This window comes from Alexandromys fortis, unplaced genomic scaffold, assembly GCF_014885135.2.
Source record: "Alexandromys fortis isolate MF-2015 unplaced genomic scaffold, M_Fortis_MF-2015_v1.1 scaffold_154, whole genome shotgun sequence".
Taxonomy (NCBI): domain Eukaryota; kingdom Metazoa; phylum Chordata; class Mammalia; order Rodentia; family Cricetidae; genus Alexandromys; species Alexandromys fortis.
In genome coordinates this window covers 3,667,317-3,682,337 of record NW_026068040.1, presented here as the reverse complement: position 1 = coordinate 3,682,337, position 15,021 = coordinate 3,667,317, and the positions used below count along the sequence as shown (strand labels likewise).

The window sequence follows — 15,021 nt, the reverse complement described above, 5'->3', positions numbered from 1 at the left end:
GAATCTCAGAGTTGTTTTGATTTGCATTTCTCTGATGACTAAGGATGTTGAACATTTCCTTAAGTGTCTTTTAGCCATTTTAGATCCCTCTGTTGAGAGTTCTCTGTTTAGGTCTGTACTCCATTTTTTTTTATTGGATTATGTGATCTTTTGGTGTCCAATTTCTTGAGTTCTTTGTATATTTTGGAGATCAGACCTCTGTCTGATGTGGGATTAGTGAAGATCTTTTTTCATTCTGTAGGCCGCTGTGTTATCTTGTTGACTGTGTGTATCCTTTGCTTTACAGAAGCTTTTCAGTTTCAGGAGGTCCCATTTAGTAATTGTTTCTCTCAGTGTCTGTGCTACTGGGATTATATTTACGAAGTGGTCTCCTGTGCCAATGCATTCATGTGTACTTCCTACTTTTTCTTCTATTAGGTTCAGTGTGGTTGACTTTATGTTGAGGTCTTTGATCCATTTGGACTTGAGTTTTGTGCATGGTGATAGATTGGATCTATTTTCATTCTTCTACATGTTGATATCCAGTTATGCCAGCATCATTTGTTAAATATGATTTTTTTCCATTTGGTATTTTTTGCTTCTTTGTCAAAAATCAGGTGTTTGTAGGTGTATGAATTAATATCTGTGCCTTGGATTTGGTTCCATTGGTCCTCCTGCCTGTTTTTATGCCAATACCAGGCTGTTTCAGCACTGTAGCTCTGTAGTAGAGTCAGGGATTGTGATGCCTCCAGAAGTTTCTTTATTGTACAGTATTGTTTTGGCTATCCTGGGTTCTTTGCTTTGTCATATGAAGTTGAGTACTGTTCTTTTGAGGCCTGTGAAGAATTTTGCTGGGCTTTTGATGCGCATTGCATTGAATCTATAGATTGCTTTTGGTAAGATTGCCATTTTTACTATATTAATTCTGCCTACCCAAGAGCGTGGGAGGTCTTTCCATTTTCTGGTATCTTCAATTTCTTTCTTCAAAGATTTAAAGTTCTTGTCATACAAGTCTTCCACTTGTTTGATTAGAGTTACTCTGGGATATTTTATGCTATTTGTGGCTATTGTGAAGGGTGTTGATTCTCTGATTTTTTTTTCTCTTCCCATCTATCATCTGTGTACATGAGGGCCTCTGATTTCTTTGAGTTAATCTTGTATCCTGCTACATTACTGAAACTGTTTATGAGCTGTAGAAGTTCCTTGGTAGACTTTTTGGGATCGCTTATGTAAACTATCATATCATCAGCAAACAGTGAGAGTTTGACTTCTTCTTTTCCGATTTGTATCTCCTTGATCTCCTTTTGTTGTCTTATTGCTCTCATAGCTGTCATCTTTTGCCTTTATTTTATTGTACGGCGATTTCCGGACAAGCCAACAATTTTACCTCTATGAGGTTTGCTGTGCCATTTACTTTGTCTTTTCACTTCCCCCCATATGCATTCTTTCTGCACTCATGTATTTCCGGCCTGCTCTACACTGTACGCTTCCTGTGTGTATAACAAAAGGGGTGATTCTACTGCTCCTCTCTGCTCACTTCCTGCCACATCAGAATGTATTCCTGGGTGGTTGCAGGATAGTCACTGGTGAAATCATAATGGCAGCAAGTAAGAACTGGCACTCATGGAGTGCTTGCCGTGTGCTGCGTCCTCTGAGAGCTGGGATTATGGCAGTTGTGAGCCACTTAAGGTGGATGCTGGGGATCGAACTCAGCAAGCACTTTTAATTACGGAGCCATCTCCCCAGCCCACCTTCATTTTACAGAGCTGAGAATGGAGGCACAGAGTTTAATGGATTGCCTGAAATCACCCATTTAGTAAGTGGGAGATGCAGTTTTGAACCGAGGCATCCTGGCTCTCGAATTGTTGCTTTTCATTATGCAAACCGCCGTGCTCAGAAACGGCTCCTGTTTATGAACTGCAAGTGTTTCAGAGGCTTCACTCGTGATAATTATACATCTCTTCAGCTTGCGACTTGTAAGGAGCAAGGGAAGGCCACCAACATCCATCCAGTGCCGACAGCACCTGTCATTACAGTCGGCAGCTTGAGTATATTATCTCATTTGGTTCTCTCAATAACCCGGCGGAGCTGGGGAGATTATTCCTCCCTGCCTTTTCAAGCGAGAAAATCATCCCGAGAAGGCTAATTAACTCGCTCACAGTCGCGCTGCTCCTGAGAAGTGGGCCTGGTGCTTGCATCTGGAGCTTCACACTCCAGAGCCTGTAAAGCTTCCTCACAGACGTAGCACCAGGAAAATATCCATGGTGTGTAGGCAACCTTGGGTCTCTGTGTGCCTTGTATTGTCCGAAGGGACCCTCCATGTGCCTTGTTTCTGCAGCCGAGAATTCCTTCCTTCCTTCCCCAGAACCATTTTGAATTCTCTGCCACCTCACTGTGACAGCGTCTCTTTGTCTGCCTTTCTTCTATGACTTCCCATACTGGCACACTCATCACCTCCCCCTTGGCATATGTCCTCCTCAGTGCTGCTAATTGTGCCCCAAACATGCTAAGCCACCCCTAGGTCAACCTTGCCAAGGGCATGGCTCTTCCTCATTCCCTACTAAAAACCCCTGGGTCACTTGTGTCCCGCAGAGGCTTAGAAGGTAGATAGGGCCAGCGTTCTGCCTTCAAGGCTCATAGGCTCCCTCTGGCTCTGCAGTGATTTCCCTCCCATTAATATCAGCTGGACTTGGGGGGCAGCAAAGAGGTCCCACACAGCCTTGCTGTCTCCACCTCAGGCCTTTGCAATGCTGCATTCTCCTTGGCAACCACAGAGCATCTTTTCAAAGCTCATCCCAAGCATTTTCGTTCTGTTTTCTCCCCCCAGGGGGAGCATAACTACTTTCCATCACGTCCCCTTGCCTGCTCTATCCCTACAGCCTTCCCCACTGTAGTTCACGTTCTTATTTGCACAGTGCTACCGAGGGATTTGAGTCCGAGATTTTCTCATTACAGTGAAAAGTGCCCAGCATTCGTGCCTTATGGTTAGTGGGCAAATGGAGTTATCCTACCATGCGAAAACCTTTGTACTGGAGAAATCAGAGACTCCAAGAGCCCAGTCTTGTGTCATTTCCTTTCCTCCTCCTTAGAAGACAGATTAAGATCTCACCTGTCTCATAGTTTCTGAGGTGGCAGCCACTTCCCTGGGAAGAATTTGGTGAAGCCTGTGAAGACAATCTGTAGACTGATGAGAAGTTCCTGTCCTCTTTAATTCCACTGTGGTTCGAACTCCGCCTGTTCATGCTCTCCCTGCAGAGGAGGGTTGACTAGTTTTCTACAGGGGATAACTGCTTTTCAGTTCCTAATTTTGTGGTTCTGATTTCTGGTCACTGGTGTGTACTTTGATACAGAGGATGTGCCACGTGGGAGGAATAAAGAGTAAAGACACCCGACGGGGCTGTGAGGCTCAGGGAGCTGTGCAGGGAAGATGGGCGCTCATTCTGTAGTGACTACTTCAAAATTACTTTCGGTGTTTGTTTTGTTTTGTCTTCATTTTTTTTTTTTAATAAAGTTAGGTCTTGCCATGTTTCCCAGGCTGGTCTTGAACTGTGGGCTCAAAGTTAGCCTTCTTAGCAGCTGGTATGCAGGAATGCTAACATGACCACCTTGCCCTTGGTAGTTTTGCTCCTTCCTCCACAGCAGACTGCATCGCAGGAGTGTGGCAGAGCTCATACTTCTGTCGACCAGCTGGGTGATGAGAGAGGTGCACGTGGGCCTGGGTGCAGCACGAATGTGCCTCCCAGTCCCCTTTCTGTCTTGTTTTCCGTCTAGGCAGATAGAGTGTTGTGAAACCGCAGATGAGTTCTACAGCACCATGGGGCGTCTCACCCAGGAGATGCTGGAAAACGACCTCCTGCAGAGCCACGAACTCATGCAGGTGAGTGGTAGTGCGGGTGGTGCGGGCGGTGCAGGCATCTGCCGCCAGTGTGGACAGTGTGGGCGGTTCGGGGGCAGTGTGGGCGGTGTGAGCAGTGCGGGCAGTCTGGGCAGTGTGGGCGGTGTGGGCGGTGTGAGCAGTGCGGGCAGTGTGGGCGGTGTGGGCGGTGTGGGCCGTGTGGGCCGTGTGAGCAGTGTGGGCAGTCTGGGCAGTGTGGGCGGTGTGGGCGGTGTGAGCAGTGCGGGCAGTCTGGGCAGCAGTGTGGGTAGTCTGGGCATAGGAACCCCAAGACCGAGGGAGTGACAGATGATGCTTTTCTGAGCCCCAACCTTTGAGAAATGTATTGGGCTAGTCCTCCGACTTAGATTTTCCATTGGCCAAGAATCTATAATTTGATAAGAATCTTCATCACAAGAAGAAGGAAGAAACGAATGGCTATTTGTTCCCTAGACATGCTTAGGTACAAGGTAAAAAAAAAAAACAAAAACAAAAAAAAAAACTGGGAAAACAAAGTCGTCTGGTACTCATTGAGAAGCTGATTCCGAGATCAAAGGAACCTTTATTATTGCTTGATGTGCATATTCTATGTGAGTGCAGGAGTGTGCATATCACGGCACCCTTGTGGAGGTCAGAGGGCAACCCTTGTCAGACTTGTGTGGCAAGCCCTCTGCTGGCCCGGCTTCTGCGACCTGTTCCAGGAAGACTGATGGGTGACGTATGAGGGGAAGGGAGGGCGAGATGGAAGTCAGTCTGCATCTCGGTTATGCTATCCTGCATTAATTACAAGTCTCTCTGCGAGACACGAGGGTTGGTTATTTTTCTGGTGTGCTTTTCCACTACATTCTGGGACATCATTTTATCCTCGTTCCCTCCCGTGCTTTGGGTGCCTTCTGATCTTTCTGCCTCTCCTTCTTGTCCCAGATCACGTGTGGATTATCCAAAACTGTCCCCTGGACTTGCTTTCTTTTCTCTCTCTTGTTTCTCTTGGTGCCACCTTCATGTTGGGTGTCCTGCCTATGGTCATTATAGATGCTGGAATTCATCTGAGAGACTATAATTAAGGCTCCGGCACTGACTTAGGGCTGGAGAAATGAGTACCATTCCTCTATCCATCTCCTGATCCCACAGCTCCTTCTCAGGAACTCTTCTCCTAGCTGAACTTGTCTGATGTTTGGGAATACTGGCAGTCTGATATAACTTCCCTAGGCATCCATGTTTGAATCTCCATGTGCCGTTGAGGCTCAACTTTCTTTCCTGTCTCCAAAGAGGAATTGTGTGTGTGACCCTGACGACTGGGCTCCGATTCTAGCACCTCTCATATACACTGTCTTTGCTCTCCTCTCTGAGAGGGAGGCCTCTTACTGAGCATTGTTCTGTGGCCCAGCTCCATGCCCGGCGTTTTCCATGCATGAAATTCGTGAAGTCTTACAAAACTGCTGGAATCATGTGCTCCAAGCAGGATTTGAGGAGAGACGAGCCCTTCTTCCTCTTCTATGACACGCTGAGGGCTCCTCACAGCACAAACTCACCATGCTATCATACTGTGCCCCCCATCTCCCCTTCAGGCAGGGTGTCTGCTCGTCCTTTTATGTTGGGTTCGATTGTTTCCCAGTGACTGGAAACTTAGCCCTCCAGACCTTTGCCCTCCTTGTACAGTCTTGCTTCTCCTGAGCTCAGATATCTTCCTTCAGGAAGTATCTGCCCTTCATGAAGTTTCTCTCATCATCTATACTAGAAGTGCCCATTTCATGCTTTCATTTAAGCCTCTCACGGGAGCGTTGACCTCATTCTGCTGCATCTAAGACTGCATCTTATTTCCTCTCTAAGGTTCGTAAGTTCCTTGAGGACAGGGCCCTGTCCTCAAGTGCTTAGCTTTCTGTTCTTGAGATGAGAGTTGCTCAGAAAGCTTATTAATTCCTGAAGCAAATATTTATTGAGAATCCATGGTTTGCTTTCTGCCTTTTTTTTTTTTTTCAGTCATAGAGGATGGCCCTGCTATAGTTTCTTAGCTCTGCTGTAGCTGGCTCTTTGCAGCCAGAGTGATCATTCTCTTCTTGCTCTGGTCTCTTCATTGTTACATTCTCCTTTGAATCGGAACTTCTCCAATATTGATTTCCCTGAAAGTTAGGTCCTGGGCTTCGATATTGGAGACACACGTGGGAAGAGGAAGTTGGGTTGCACACTGAGAGGTGTATAGGACTGAGGAGAAGGAGAATTAATTCCTAGGGGTCCAAGCGAGAAGGGAGTTGAAATTAGAAGATGCTTCCATGACGGAATTGATGTCTGGTTTCACCTTTAAAGATGATTAGGGGTTGTCTAGCCTGTATGTTGGGGTTGCACACACATTACACAGCACATCTGTGTGCACGTGTTTTGTCAACTTGACACAAGCTAGGGTCATCTGCGAAGAGGGGACGTCAACTGAGAAAATGCCTCCATCAGACTGGCCTGCAGGCAAGTCTGTGGGGTATTTTCTTGATGGGTGATTGATATGGGAGGGCTCTTCCCACTGTGGGTGGTGCCACTTGTGAGCAGGTGGTTCTGGGCTGCATAAAAGCTGTGTAAGCTGAACAAACCAGTGAGCGGCGTTCCTCCATGGTCTCTGCTTCAGTTCCTGCCTCCAGGTTCCTGTTTGAGCTCTTGCCCTGATTTCCCTCATCAAAGGCCTGTGACCTTGTATGGTGAAATCAGCCCTTTCTGCCTACATTGGACTTTGTTATGATGTTTATCACGGCAACAGAGGCGCGAACCAGGACAGTGTGTGTTGAAGTCACCAGTGCAGGGTGAAGCCCGCGTTTCTTACTAGGATTAGGAGAGAGGGTGGCTTTTAGCTGTGTCTTCTGAGGAAGTGTTGTAGGCTCTGGATGGTTTGCGAGGCTCACAGCAACAGCAAGCCCTTCTCCCGTCATCTGTGGGAAGACCAGCAAAGCCTAATTTTACACATTACATTTCCATGTTTCTCATTAAACGTGTCAATAGTGGGAAAGGAAACGTAACTCCTTTTCAACAGGGCCTAAATATAAACGTCTATTTAAACGCATGCTAGTAGTTCCGAGAGTCAGCTTGCCGGTTTTCCTTGGCGTGAAGCAGTGTTAGAGACAGAGATGGCAAACGCCATTTCAAGCCACTTGCTTTTCTTTATTCGCTCTTAAAAAAAAAAATCAGTGTCTAATCCCGCTATAGTGAACCATAAATCTGTCAGCATACTTGAAACGTCTTCATGGGACACTTGTGAGCTGAATACAAGGTTTTTACTTTTGAGCTGAAGAGGATGCGGGAATTCTTCCACCTGGACCTCCCCCAGTCCTCTCTAAACACTGTCCACGGACGAATATACTGGATCCGAGCCTCTCCTCCCTGCATAGGTCACATCACCTTCCACTGATTTTACATCAGCCACTGGATATTCAAAAAAATCTTATGTCTTTATTTATTTGTGTGTGTGTGTGCGTGTGTTTGCTGATGTACACGTGCCACGGAGCACAATCCAGGGCAAATTCTTTCCTCCTGTTGTGCGGGTCTCAGGGGTTGAACTCAAGGTCATCAGACTTAGAGGTACCAGCAGAGGTATCTCACCAGCCCTTCTGATTTTCTTTAATTGGTAACAATAGACAGAGAGGTTGAGGGATACTAAGGACGTACGGTGTCTGGGTCACAGTAGATTGTGGACAGTATCTCTGGTAAATTCCTTGAGGGCAATGTAGGGAAAATTACTAGACGGGCTGTAGGTGTTTTGAAACCCTGACCCTGTTTGGACAACAAACTGTCGTCTGGAGGCGGCTGTCACCTGTCATGAGTGGGGCCCATCTGCCCCTGGGCCCACACTGTGCACTTTTCCTCCAACAGCGAGGGACTGGATATGTCAAGGATGTTGGTGCTTGTCCAATAGAAGGACGATGTTTGATTAATTAGCTCTGTCAAAAATGGAAGCCATCTGCCCTACAGTAGTGTGTGCCCGTAACTGGAAGTATTTAGGCAGTGCCTTTGAGGCCTCTGTTGGTGACGCTCCAGAGAGGTTCCTGTGGGATGAGGAGGGACGCTGAGCTCAGTTGTTTCCCTTCCCTTCGGTCTCTCAGATTCTGTTACTGCACTGCATGTGGACTCCAAGAGACTTAGTAAAAAACCTTACTTGGAATCTCTTGTAAATCACTGACCTATAAGCTAAATGCCTAGAGCTTTCCAAGCACCAAGTGCTGCGAGCGATTTACTAGGGACGCTCATGCTTGCGTGAGACAGTCACACACATAAGTGTGTCCCTGTGAGGTTGTCACACACATTAGTGTGTCTCTGTGAGGCTGTCACACACATAGGTGTGCCCATGTGAGACCGTCACACATATAAGTGTGCCCATTTGAGACCGTCACACACATTAGTGTGTCCCTGTGAGGCTGTCACACACGTGTGTCTCTGTGAGGCCGTCACACACATAAGTGTGTCCCTGTGAGACCGTCACACACATAAGTGTGTCTCTGTGAGGCTGTCACACACATAAGTGTGTCCCTGTGAGACCGTCACACACATAAGTGTGTCTCTGTGAGGCTGTCACACACATAAGTGTGTCCCTGTGAGACCGTCACACATATAAGTGTGCCCATTTGAGACCGTCACACACATTAGTGTGTCCCTGTGAGGCTGTCACACACGTGTGTCTCTGTGAGGCCGTCACACACATAAGTGTGTCCCTGTGAGACCGTCACACACATAAGTGTGTCTCTGTGAGGCTGTCACACACATAAGTGTGTCCCTGTGAGACCGTCACACACATAAGTGTGTCTCTGTGAGGCTGTCACACACATAAGTGTGTCCCTGTGAGACCGTCACACATATAAGTGTGCCCATTTGAGACCGTCACACACATTAGTGTGTCCCTGTGAGGCTGTCACACACGTGTGTCTCTGTGAGGCCGTCACACACATAAGTGTGTCCCTGTGAGACCGTCACACACATAAGTGTGTCTCTGTGAGGCTGTCACACACATAAGTGTGTCCCTGTGAGACCGTCACACACATAAGTGTGTCTCTGTGAGGCTGTCACACACATAAGTGTGTCCCTGTGAGACCGTCACACATATAAGTGTGCCCATTTGAGACCGTCACACACATAAGTGTGTCTCTGTGAGGCTGTCACACACATGTGTCTCTGTGAGGCCGTCACACACATAAGTGTGTCCCTGTGAGACCGTCACACACATAAGTGTGTCTCTGTGAGGCTGTCACACACATAAGCGTGTACCTGTGAGACCGTCACACACATAAATGTGCCCATGTGAGACCATCACACACGTAAGTGTGTCTCTGTGAGGAAGGATTGTGGCTGAGCTGGTTTCAGGGTACCAGTGGCTACTTCGAGGCACTAACCACAGATAAAGAGGGATCAAGGAACCACAGGCCCAGCAAGAGGCCCTTTCTTGTGTCAGGAGTGTTCACCCAAGTAGCTCTCATGATCCCTGGTTGGACCCCCCCCCCCCGCCCCAGGCAGGATGGGCTGAGAGCAGAGGCATGGGCAGCTACTGCTCATTCCTCCCCCGTAGCTCTCCTCTGCGAGGGGGATTAGGAGACCCCAGTTCCCTGTTGTGTACACAACATGAGCTGAAGAAAACCATGAGCCAGTGCCCGGTTTTAGTCAGTGAGACATCTAGGTTAATTCTTAAGCAATTTTGAAATTCCTAGTGAAAGTATTCACATTTTGGGGGGGGGGTAATTTTTTAAAACAAAATATGAATGATGTGATTTCTTAGCTGCTTAAGTCGAGTTTCTCAGTTGCTCAGATAAAAGTTTACACGAATGACAGGGGCATTCAGTTTGGGGAGGACATTTGGTGTGTGTGTGGTCAGACTCAGTTGACTCTCTTCTTCCCGACTGACATCGAAGAGGAGGTTCTTCTTGAGTCCAAAGTTAGGACTCAAGACTAGGATTGTACATGCCCGCATGTCTTCCAAAGGCTGTGTGGAGAACTCTGCACTGGAAGTGAGCCAGCTGCTGGCTATCTTTGTGAGATCAAACACGAGAATTCACTACTAATACAATTACATGGCGCACTTAGGCACACAGTGTGTTAAGTGTAGTATCACAAAATCCATACAAACATGGCTCAAGTTAAGAATCTAAGCACTGACACGCATGTGCTCACCGAACAGACACACATGTGCTTAATCCACGGACATGCACGCACTCACTGCATGGACACGCACGCGCTCACCGCATGGACACGCATGTGCTTAACCCACGGACATGCACACACTCACTGCATGGACACACACGCGCTCACCGCACGGACACACATGTGCACACCATGTGCACTGTAACTACCCCTCCTGCTGTAGGGAATTGTCATCCTGAGCTTCACACCCTGCATTTTTCAGACTAGGCGAGGACACCGGAGAGGCTGGGGGTTGGTTGATGTCATCTCGCACTTTGCTAATGGGAGCCACAAGGAGCCTTCTGTTTCTGCTGAGGGTGTGGGAAGAGTTGTGTAGTGTTGCTAAGTTTATGCTGCGTCTCAGCCCTGTGGATAAGCAAGCATGTAGTGTGTGAGCGGACGGCTTAAAAACAAGGTTGGTGCTCTTGTAGGCTGTGCGGCTTTGCATAAAGCATTGAGGGGAAGGGGTTTTAGCCAACGCTTGTTTGGAACCTTGAATTGCTGTAGAAAATATATAGGTGACGTCTGGGGACAGCAGAAGGACAGGTGGGAACTGTCACAGCCACAGCACCGAACCGCCAAGTGAGCCGCAGCACTGACCACGTTTCGTTCAGAGTCCTCCCGTTCCCACCATGCCACATCCCAGCTCCGAAGGAACAGTCTTGCTGAAATGGACAAATCACCTAAAAAGACTCCTAGAAAAGGCTCATCAGCACATATTGTTTAAAAAGATTTAGTTATCTTTATAAATATTCACGAGCACTCCACCTATTCGAATACATGTTCACTGTGTGTACACCTAGGTCTGTGAAGGACAAAAGATGGAGCTGGATCCCCGGGAACTGGAGTCACACAGAGGCTGTTGTGAGCCGCCACGTGGGTGCTGGGAACTGAGCCTCAGTCCTTGCAGGAGCAGCAAGTACTCTTAACTGCTAAGCCATTTTTCAGCCCCTCAACGGAATGTTTGATTTGCTTCTGTGGGGAAAAGAAAGTATGATCGATGTGGACACGCTGGCGAGTGAAAACTGAAGGGTTAGTTACTGAGTGTGGAACACTTGAAATTTAAGAGAAAGAGAGCCAGCAGAATTCTTCCCGTCATGGTAATGGGAAGATGCGGAGTTTTAAAATCCTGGTGTAAGACCAAGTGTCTTCCCCACTCCCGCTTTAGGGAGACAGAATAGTTCTGGATGTCCTGGAACTCCCTGTCTAGACCACACAGGCTTCGAACTCAGAGCTCTGCCTGCCTCTGCCTCCCTAGTGCTGGGATTCAAGTGTGAGCGACCACACCCAGCTCCTTTGTTTTTATTTATGGATTTTTGACGGCCTACACTTGATAACTTGTTATTGTCTTTTCTTTCCCTTTAAAAATAACAGCAGTTTTTTCTTAGAGCTCATTCACAGGCTTTTGAAAAGGTAGGTCTTTGAGGGAAAGCTTGCCGTAAGTCACAAGGTCATCCACAAAACTTAATTTTATTCAGAAAGCTGATGTCAATGCCCGTGGGCATTATTAAAACACTTAAAACAAGCCAGACCTTGGAGGGGCATGCGTGGGTTCTTTGGTATAGACATCACAGTATGGTATATAACACACTCTCAAGAGGATGCTAGATGCCCGATTTCCCCACCCATGCTCCTCATTCGGAATGCTCGGCTGCATGCAGCTGGCTGTTTGTGGGGTCACTTATGTTTAGCAGTACGGGTTAAATGTCCCTTATCTGAACTGCTTGGACTAGAAATAACTCAGATTTGGGGGATCTTCGCAAGTGTGCAGTGAGAGATCTTGGGTATGGAGCACATGTCTAAACATAAGATTTATTTTTATGTTATACAATTTTCATACTTGTGTCTGAAGGTAGTATTATACCATATTTTGAGTATATCCCTATTTTTGTCTGTAACCAATTGCATGGATCAGATGTGAACTTTTTTTGGAGGGGGGGGAACATGATGTTGGTGCTCTAAATGCCTCAGATTTTGGAGCCCTTTGCATCAAGGCTTAGAGATGGTACCTCATCTGCAATATCCTGGCTTCATTTTATTTTGTTTATATAGGATCTCATACAGCCTAGTCTGGCCTCAAATGCACTACTTAGCTAAGGATGACCCCATCTTCTTCTTTTTCGCTCCTGGGGTCATAGGCATGCACCACCCGTGCCGTGTTTATGTGTGCTGGGGACTGGACTCAGGGCTTCAGACATACTAGGCAAGTGCTCTACTGACTGAGTTACATCCCCATCCCTGCCTTACACTTCTGTCTTTCTTCAGAGAAGATGTCGCATGAGGAGCAATACCTGTCTCCTCGTCCTCCACCTGTTGGAGCATCAACCCCTTTAACACAGGCCTCATGGAGGTGGTAGGTCACCATCTAAGACTTGGCAATTTCACTTGTGTCTTCCAGACTGTTTATTCGATGGCCCCGTTCCCTTTCCCACAGCTGGCGGAGCTGAGGGAAAAGTATACCTACAACATCACACCATTCCCAGCCACAGTGAAGCCCATATCAGTGTCCGGGTAAGTGGCTTTCTGTTTTTCCTCATTTTGTTATTGCAAGGTGACACTTAAGCCCTTGGACATATGCAAACTAACTTGGTACTTAGAACCCGAAGGACCCTTTCCCAAAGGTTTACAGACTCAGATTCAACAGAGCTGTTCAAAGTGTGCTTCCCACACGAGGTGGGGCATGAACTGAAGAAAAAAGTGTAGCAAACCTACAATGTATTTAAGACTGCAAAATACTTAAAATCTCAGTAAGTTAAACAGGGTGAAACTGGCATACCAATGGATGCATCAGATGATTTAGAATATTCTTTATAAAGTCCAGAAAGTCACAGAGACACACAGACACACACGCACACACACACACACACACGTGCGGGCGTGTGCATTAGCAGCTTAGCTCATTAACGTGAGCTGTGTAGATATAATACAGCTGTGAAAAAGATGAAGGAAGCTTGATATAAATACTGAAATATTTTATTAAATAAATTAAAAGCAGGGTGCAGAGGGATATATGTATATTCTCAGATTTATACCAGACTCTACAGTTATGTCTGTTTATCTGTGCATAGATAACTATAGAATATGAAAGAAGCTGGTAACAGAGCTGACCTATGGCAATTAGGTTGGGCAAGACTCAGGAACAAAATGGTCAGGGGAAAAAGGGAAAAACATACACACACAAACACACACACAACGGCATTTAAATTTTATTACTTAAAAAAAATCTGTATTTTCTCTTTTTTCTTTTCTTCCAAGGCGACATAAGTCCAGAGATAGTGACGAGGAGCATGAGCCTGATGATGAGGACGCCGTTGCTAGTGCCGTGGGATGCCTCGGGCCTTTCAGTGGGTTCCTGGCACCTGAGCTGCAAAAGTACCAAAAGCAGATTAAAGGTAAAGGGGGCCTTCGTGTGATAGTGTTGGTTCATTTGAACAAGGGCCTGCACACGCCCGACTCTCTGGCTGGCTACTGCCATCCAGAGTCTATAAAAGCATCTTCTCCATGGTTTATCTCTTGGCAGGATCCATCTCTATCTCTCGTCGCCCATACAGAACTCCTTTCGTTTCCTTTATGATAACTCTTACTGCCGCTTGTCCGAACAAGCAGCCTTGCCTGCTCGGTGTAGAGCTTATACTCAGTGCGTCCTGCTGGGGTTCGATTCGGGTACCTGTAGACGGGCTCTCTTCTGCTTAGGATTGAATGTTTTAGTTTCTGGATGGCAAGACAGTCATCTTTTCACAAGACACTACTAGATCCTCCCCTTAGTCTTGGGTTCCTAAGCAGCAGAGGGAGTTTGTCTCCTCCTTTCCCTCGAGGTTGGCTCTCACATCTGTTAAAGGCCTTTGTTGGGGATGCCTACCTTCCTGCCTGTCTGTCTTCTTTCCTTCCTTTCTCTCCCACCTTGGCTCTTGTTCGTGCTGGGAACTGAACCTAGGACCCCACACATGCTAGGGAAGTGCTCTACCATAGAGCTGTGGTTCCAGTCCTCGGAAAGAGGCCATTTCTCTTAAGATATGACTCTCTACCTTTTGATAGTCTGTGAGTCCACCTGATATGTGCTATGATTTGGGATTGTCTCTCTTAAATGTTGTGCTCTGGATCTGGTCGCTCTCTATTTCCTGCATAGAAGTGATTTCCTGTGGGCTTGACAGTGCAATCTAACGAGCTTTTAAAAGCAGCTTGTAGTTTTCCCCACTGGGTCCTTTCCTGTCTTGGGTGGAACTGTCTTAGGATATTTTGTCTACCTCTTCCAATTAGGAGGCCAATTCTCTTGTACAAGGAGGGCAGAAATGACACACAGGCCCTCTGCATTATCTTTGTCACTTGCCAACTTTACCGTCTTGAGATTACTAAGCTGTCTTGTCATTTTTTTGTTGTTTATTATTTAGAATGTGGCAGTGGTAGCTGGTGGTATTGCCTTTTGGTTGTGGTAGTTTTGAATGCTTTATCCAAGCCTCGGCTCATTTTGAGATTGTTTGAGACAGTCTTTGCCTTAGTTACTTTTCCATTGCTGTGATAAGACTCACCATGGCCAATGCAGCTCATAGAAGAAAGAGTTTATTTGGGGCTTACAGTTTCAGAGAGTCAAGTCCATGACCATCATGGCAGGGAGCATGGTGGAAGGCAGGCAGACCCGGCATGGAAACAGTAGCTAGGAGTTCATGTCATGAGACAACCACACACATGTCAGAGAAAACACACTGAACATGGTGAGTCCTCTGAAACCTCAAAGCCCGCCACCAGTGACACACCTTCCCCAGCAAGGCCACATCTCTAATCCTTCTGAAGCAGTTCTACCATCAGGGAACTGATTATTTAGACACAGGGAGCCTACGGTGCCATGATGATTCAAACCACTCCAGTCTTGAATATCCTGGGTGTTACCTCCCCGACCCAAGTGCTGGGATTGGTACAGCATGTGCCATCATGCTGGTTTATATGGTGCTGAGGACTGGCCTTAGGGTTTTGTATATACCAGGCTAGCACTGTACCAGCTGAGCCCATGCCCAGCTTCATTTTGAGTTTCA

General features: G+C 46.9%; 1 protein-coding gene across 5 annotated transcripts in view; it reads left to right on the top strand.

The window, feature by feature from the left end:
• Tbc1d30 (TBC1 domain family member 30) overlaps window positions 1-15,021 on the top strand; it is an 84,409-nt gene that overhangs the window by 60,921 nt on the left and 8,467 nt on the right. For all 5 annotated transcript variants that reach the window (XM_050165521.1, XM_050165520.1, XM_050165519.1 and 2 more), the window contains 3 exons: window positions 3,751-3,856; window positions 12,393-12,505; window positions 13,250-13,386. In XM_050165521.1, coding sequence (XP_050021478.1) covers window positions 3,751-3,856; window positions 12,393-12,505; window positions 13,250-13,386 — 356 coding nt within the window. The remainder of the gene's footprint in view (window positions 1-3,750; window positions 3,857-12,392; window positions 12,506-13,249; window positions 13,387-15,021) is intronic.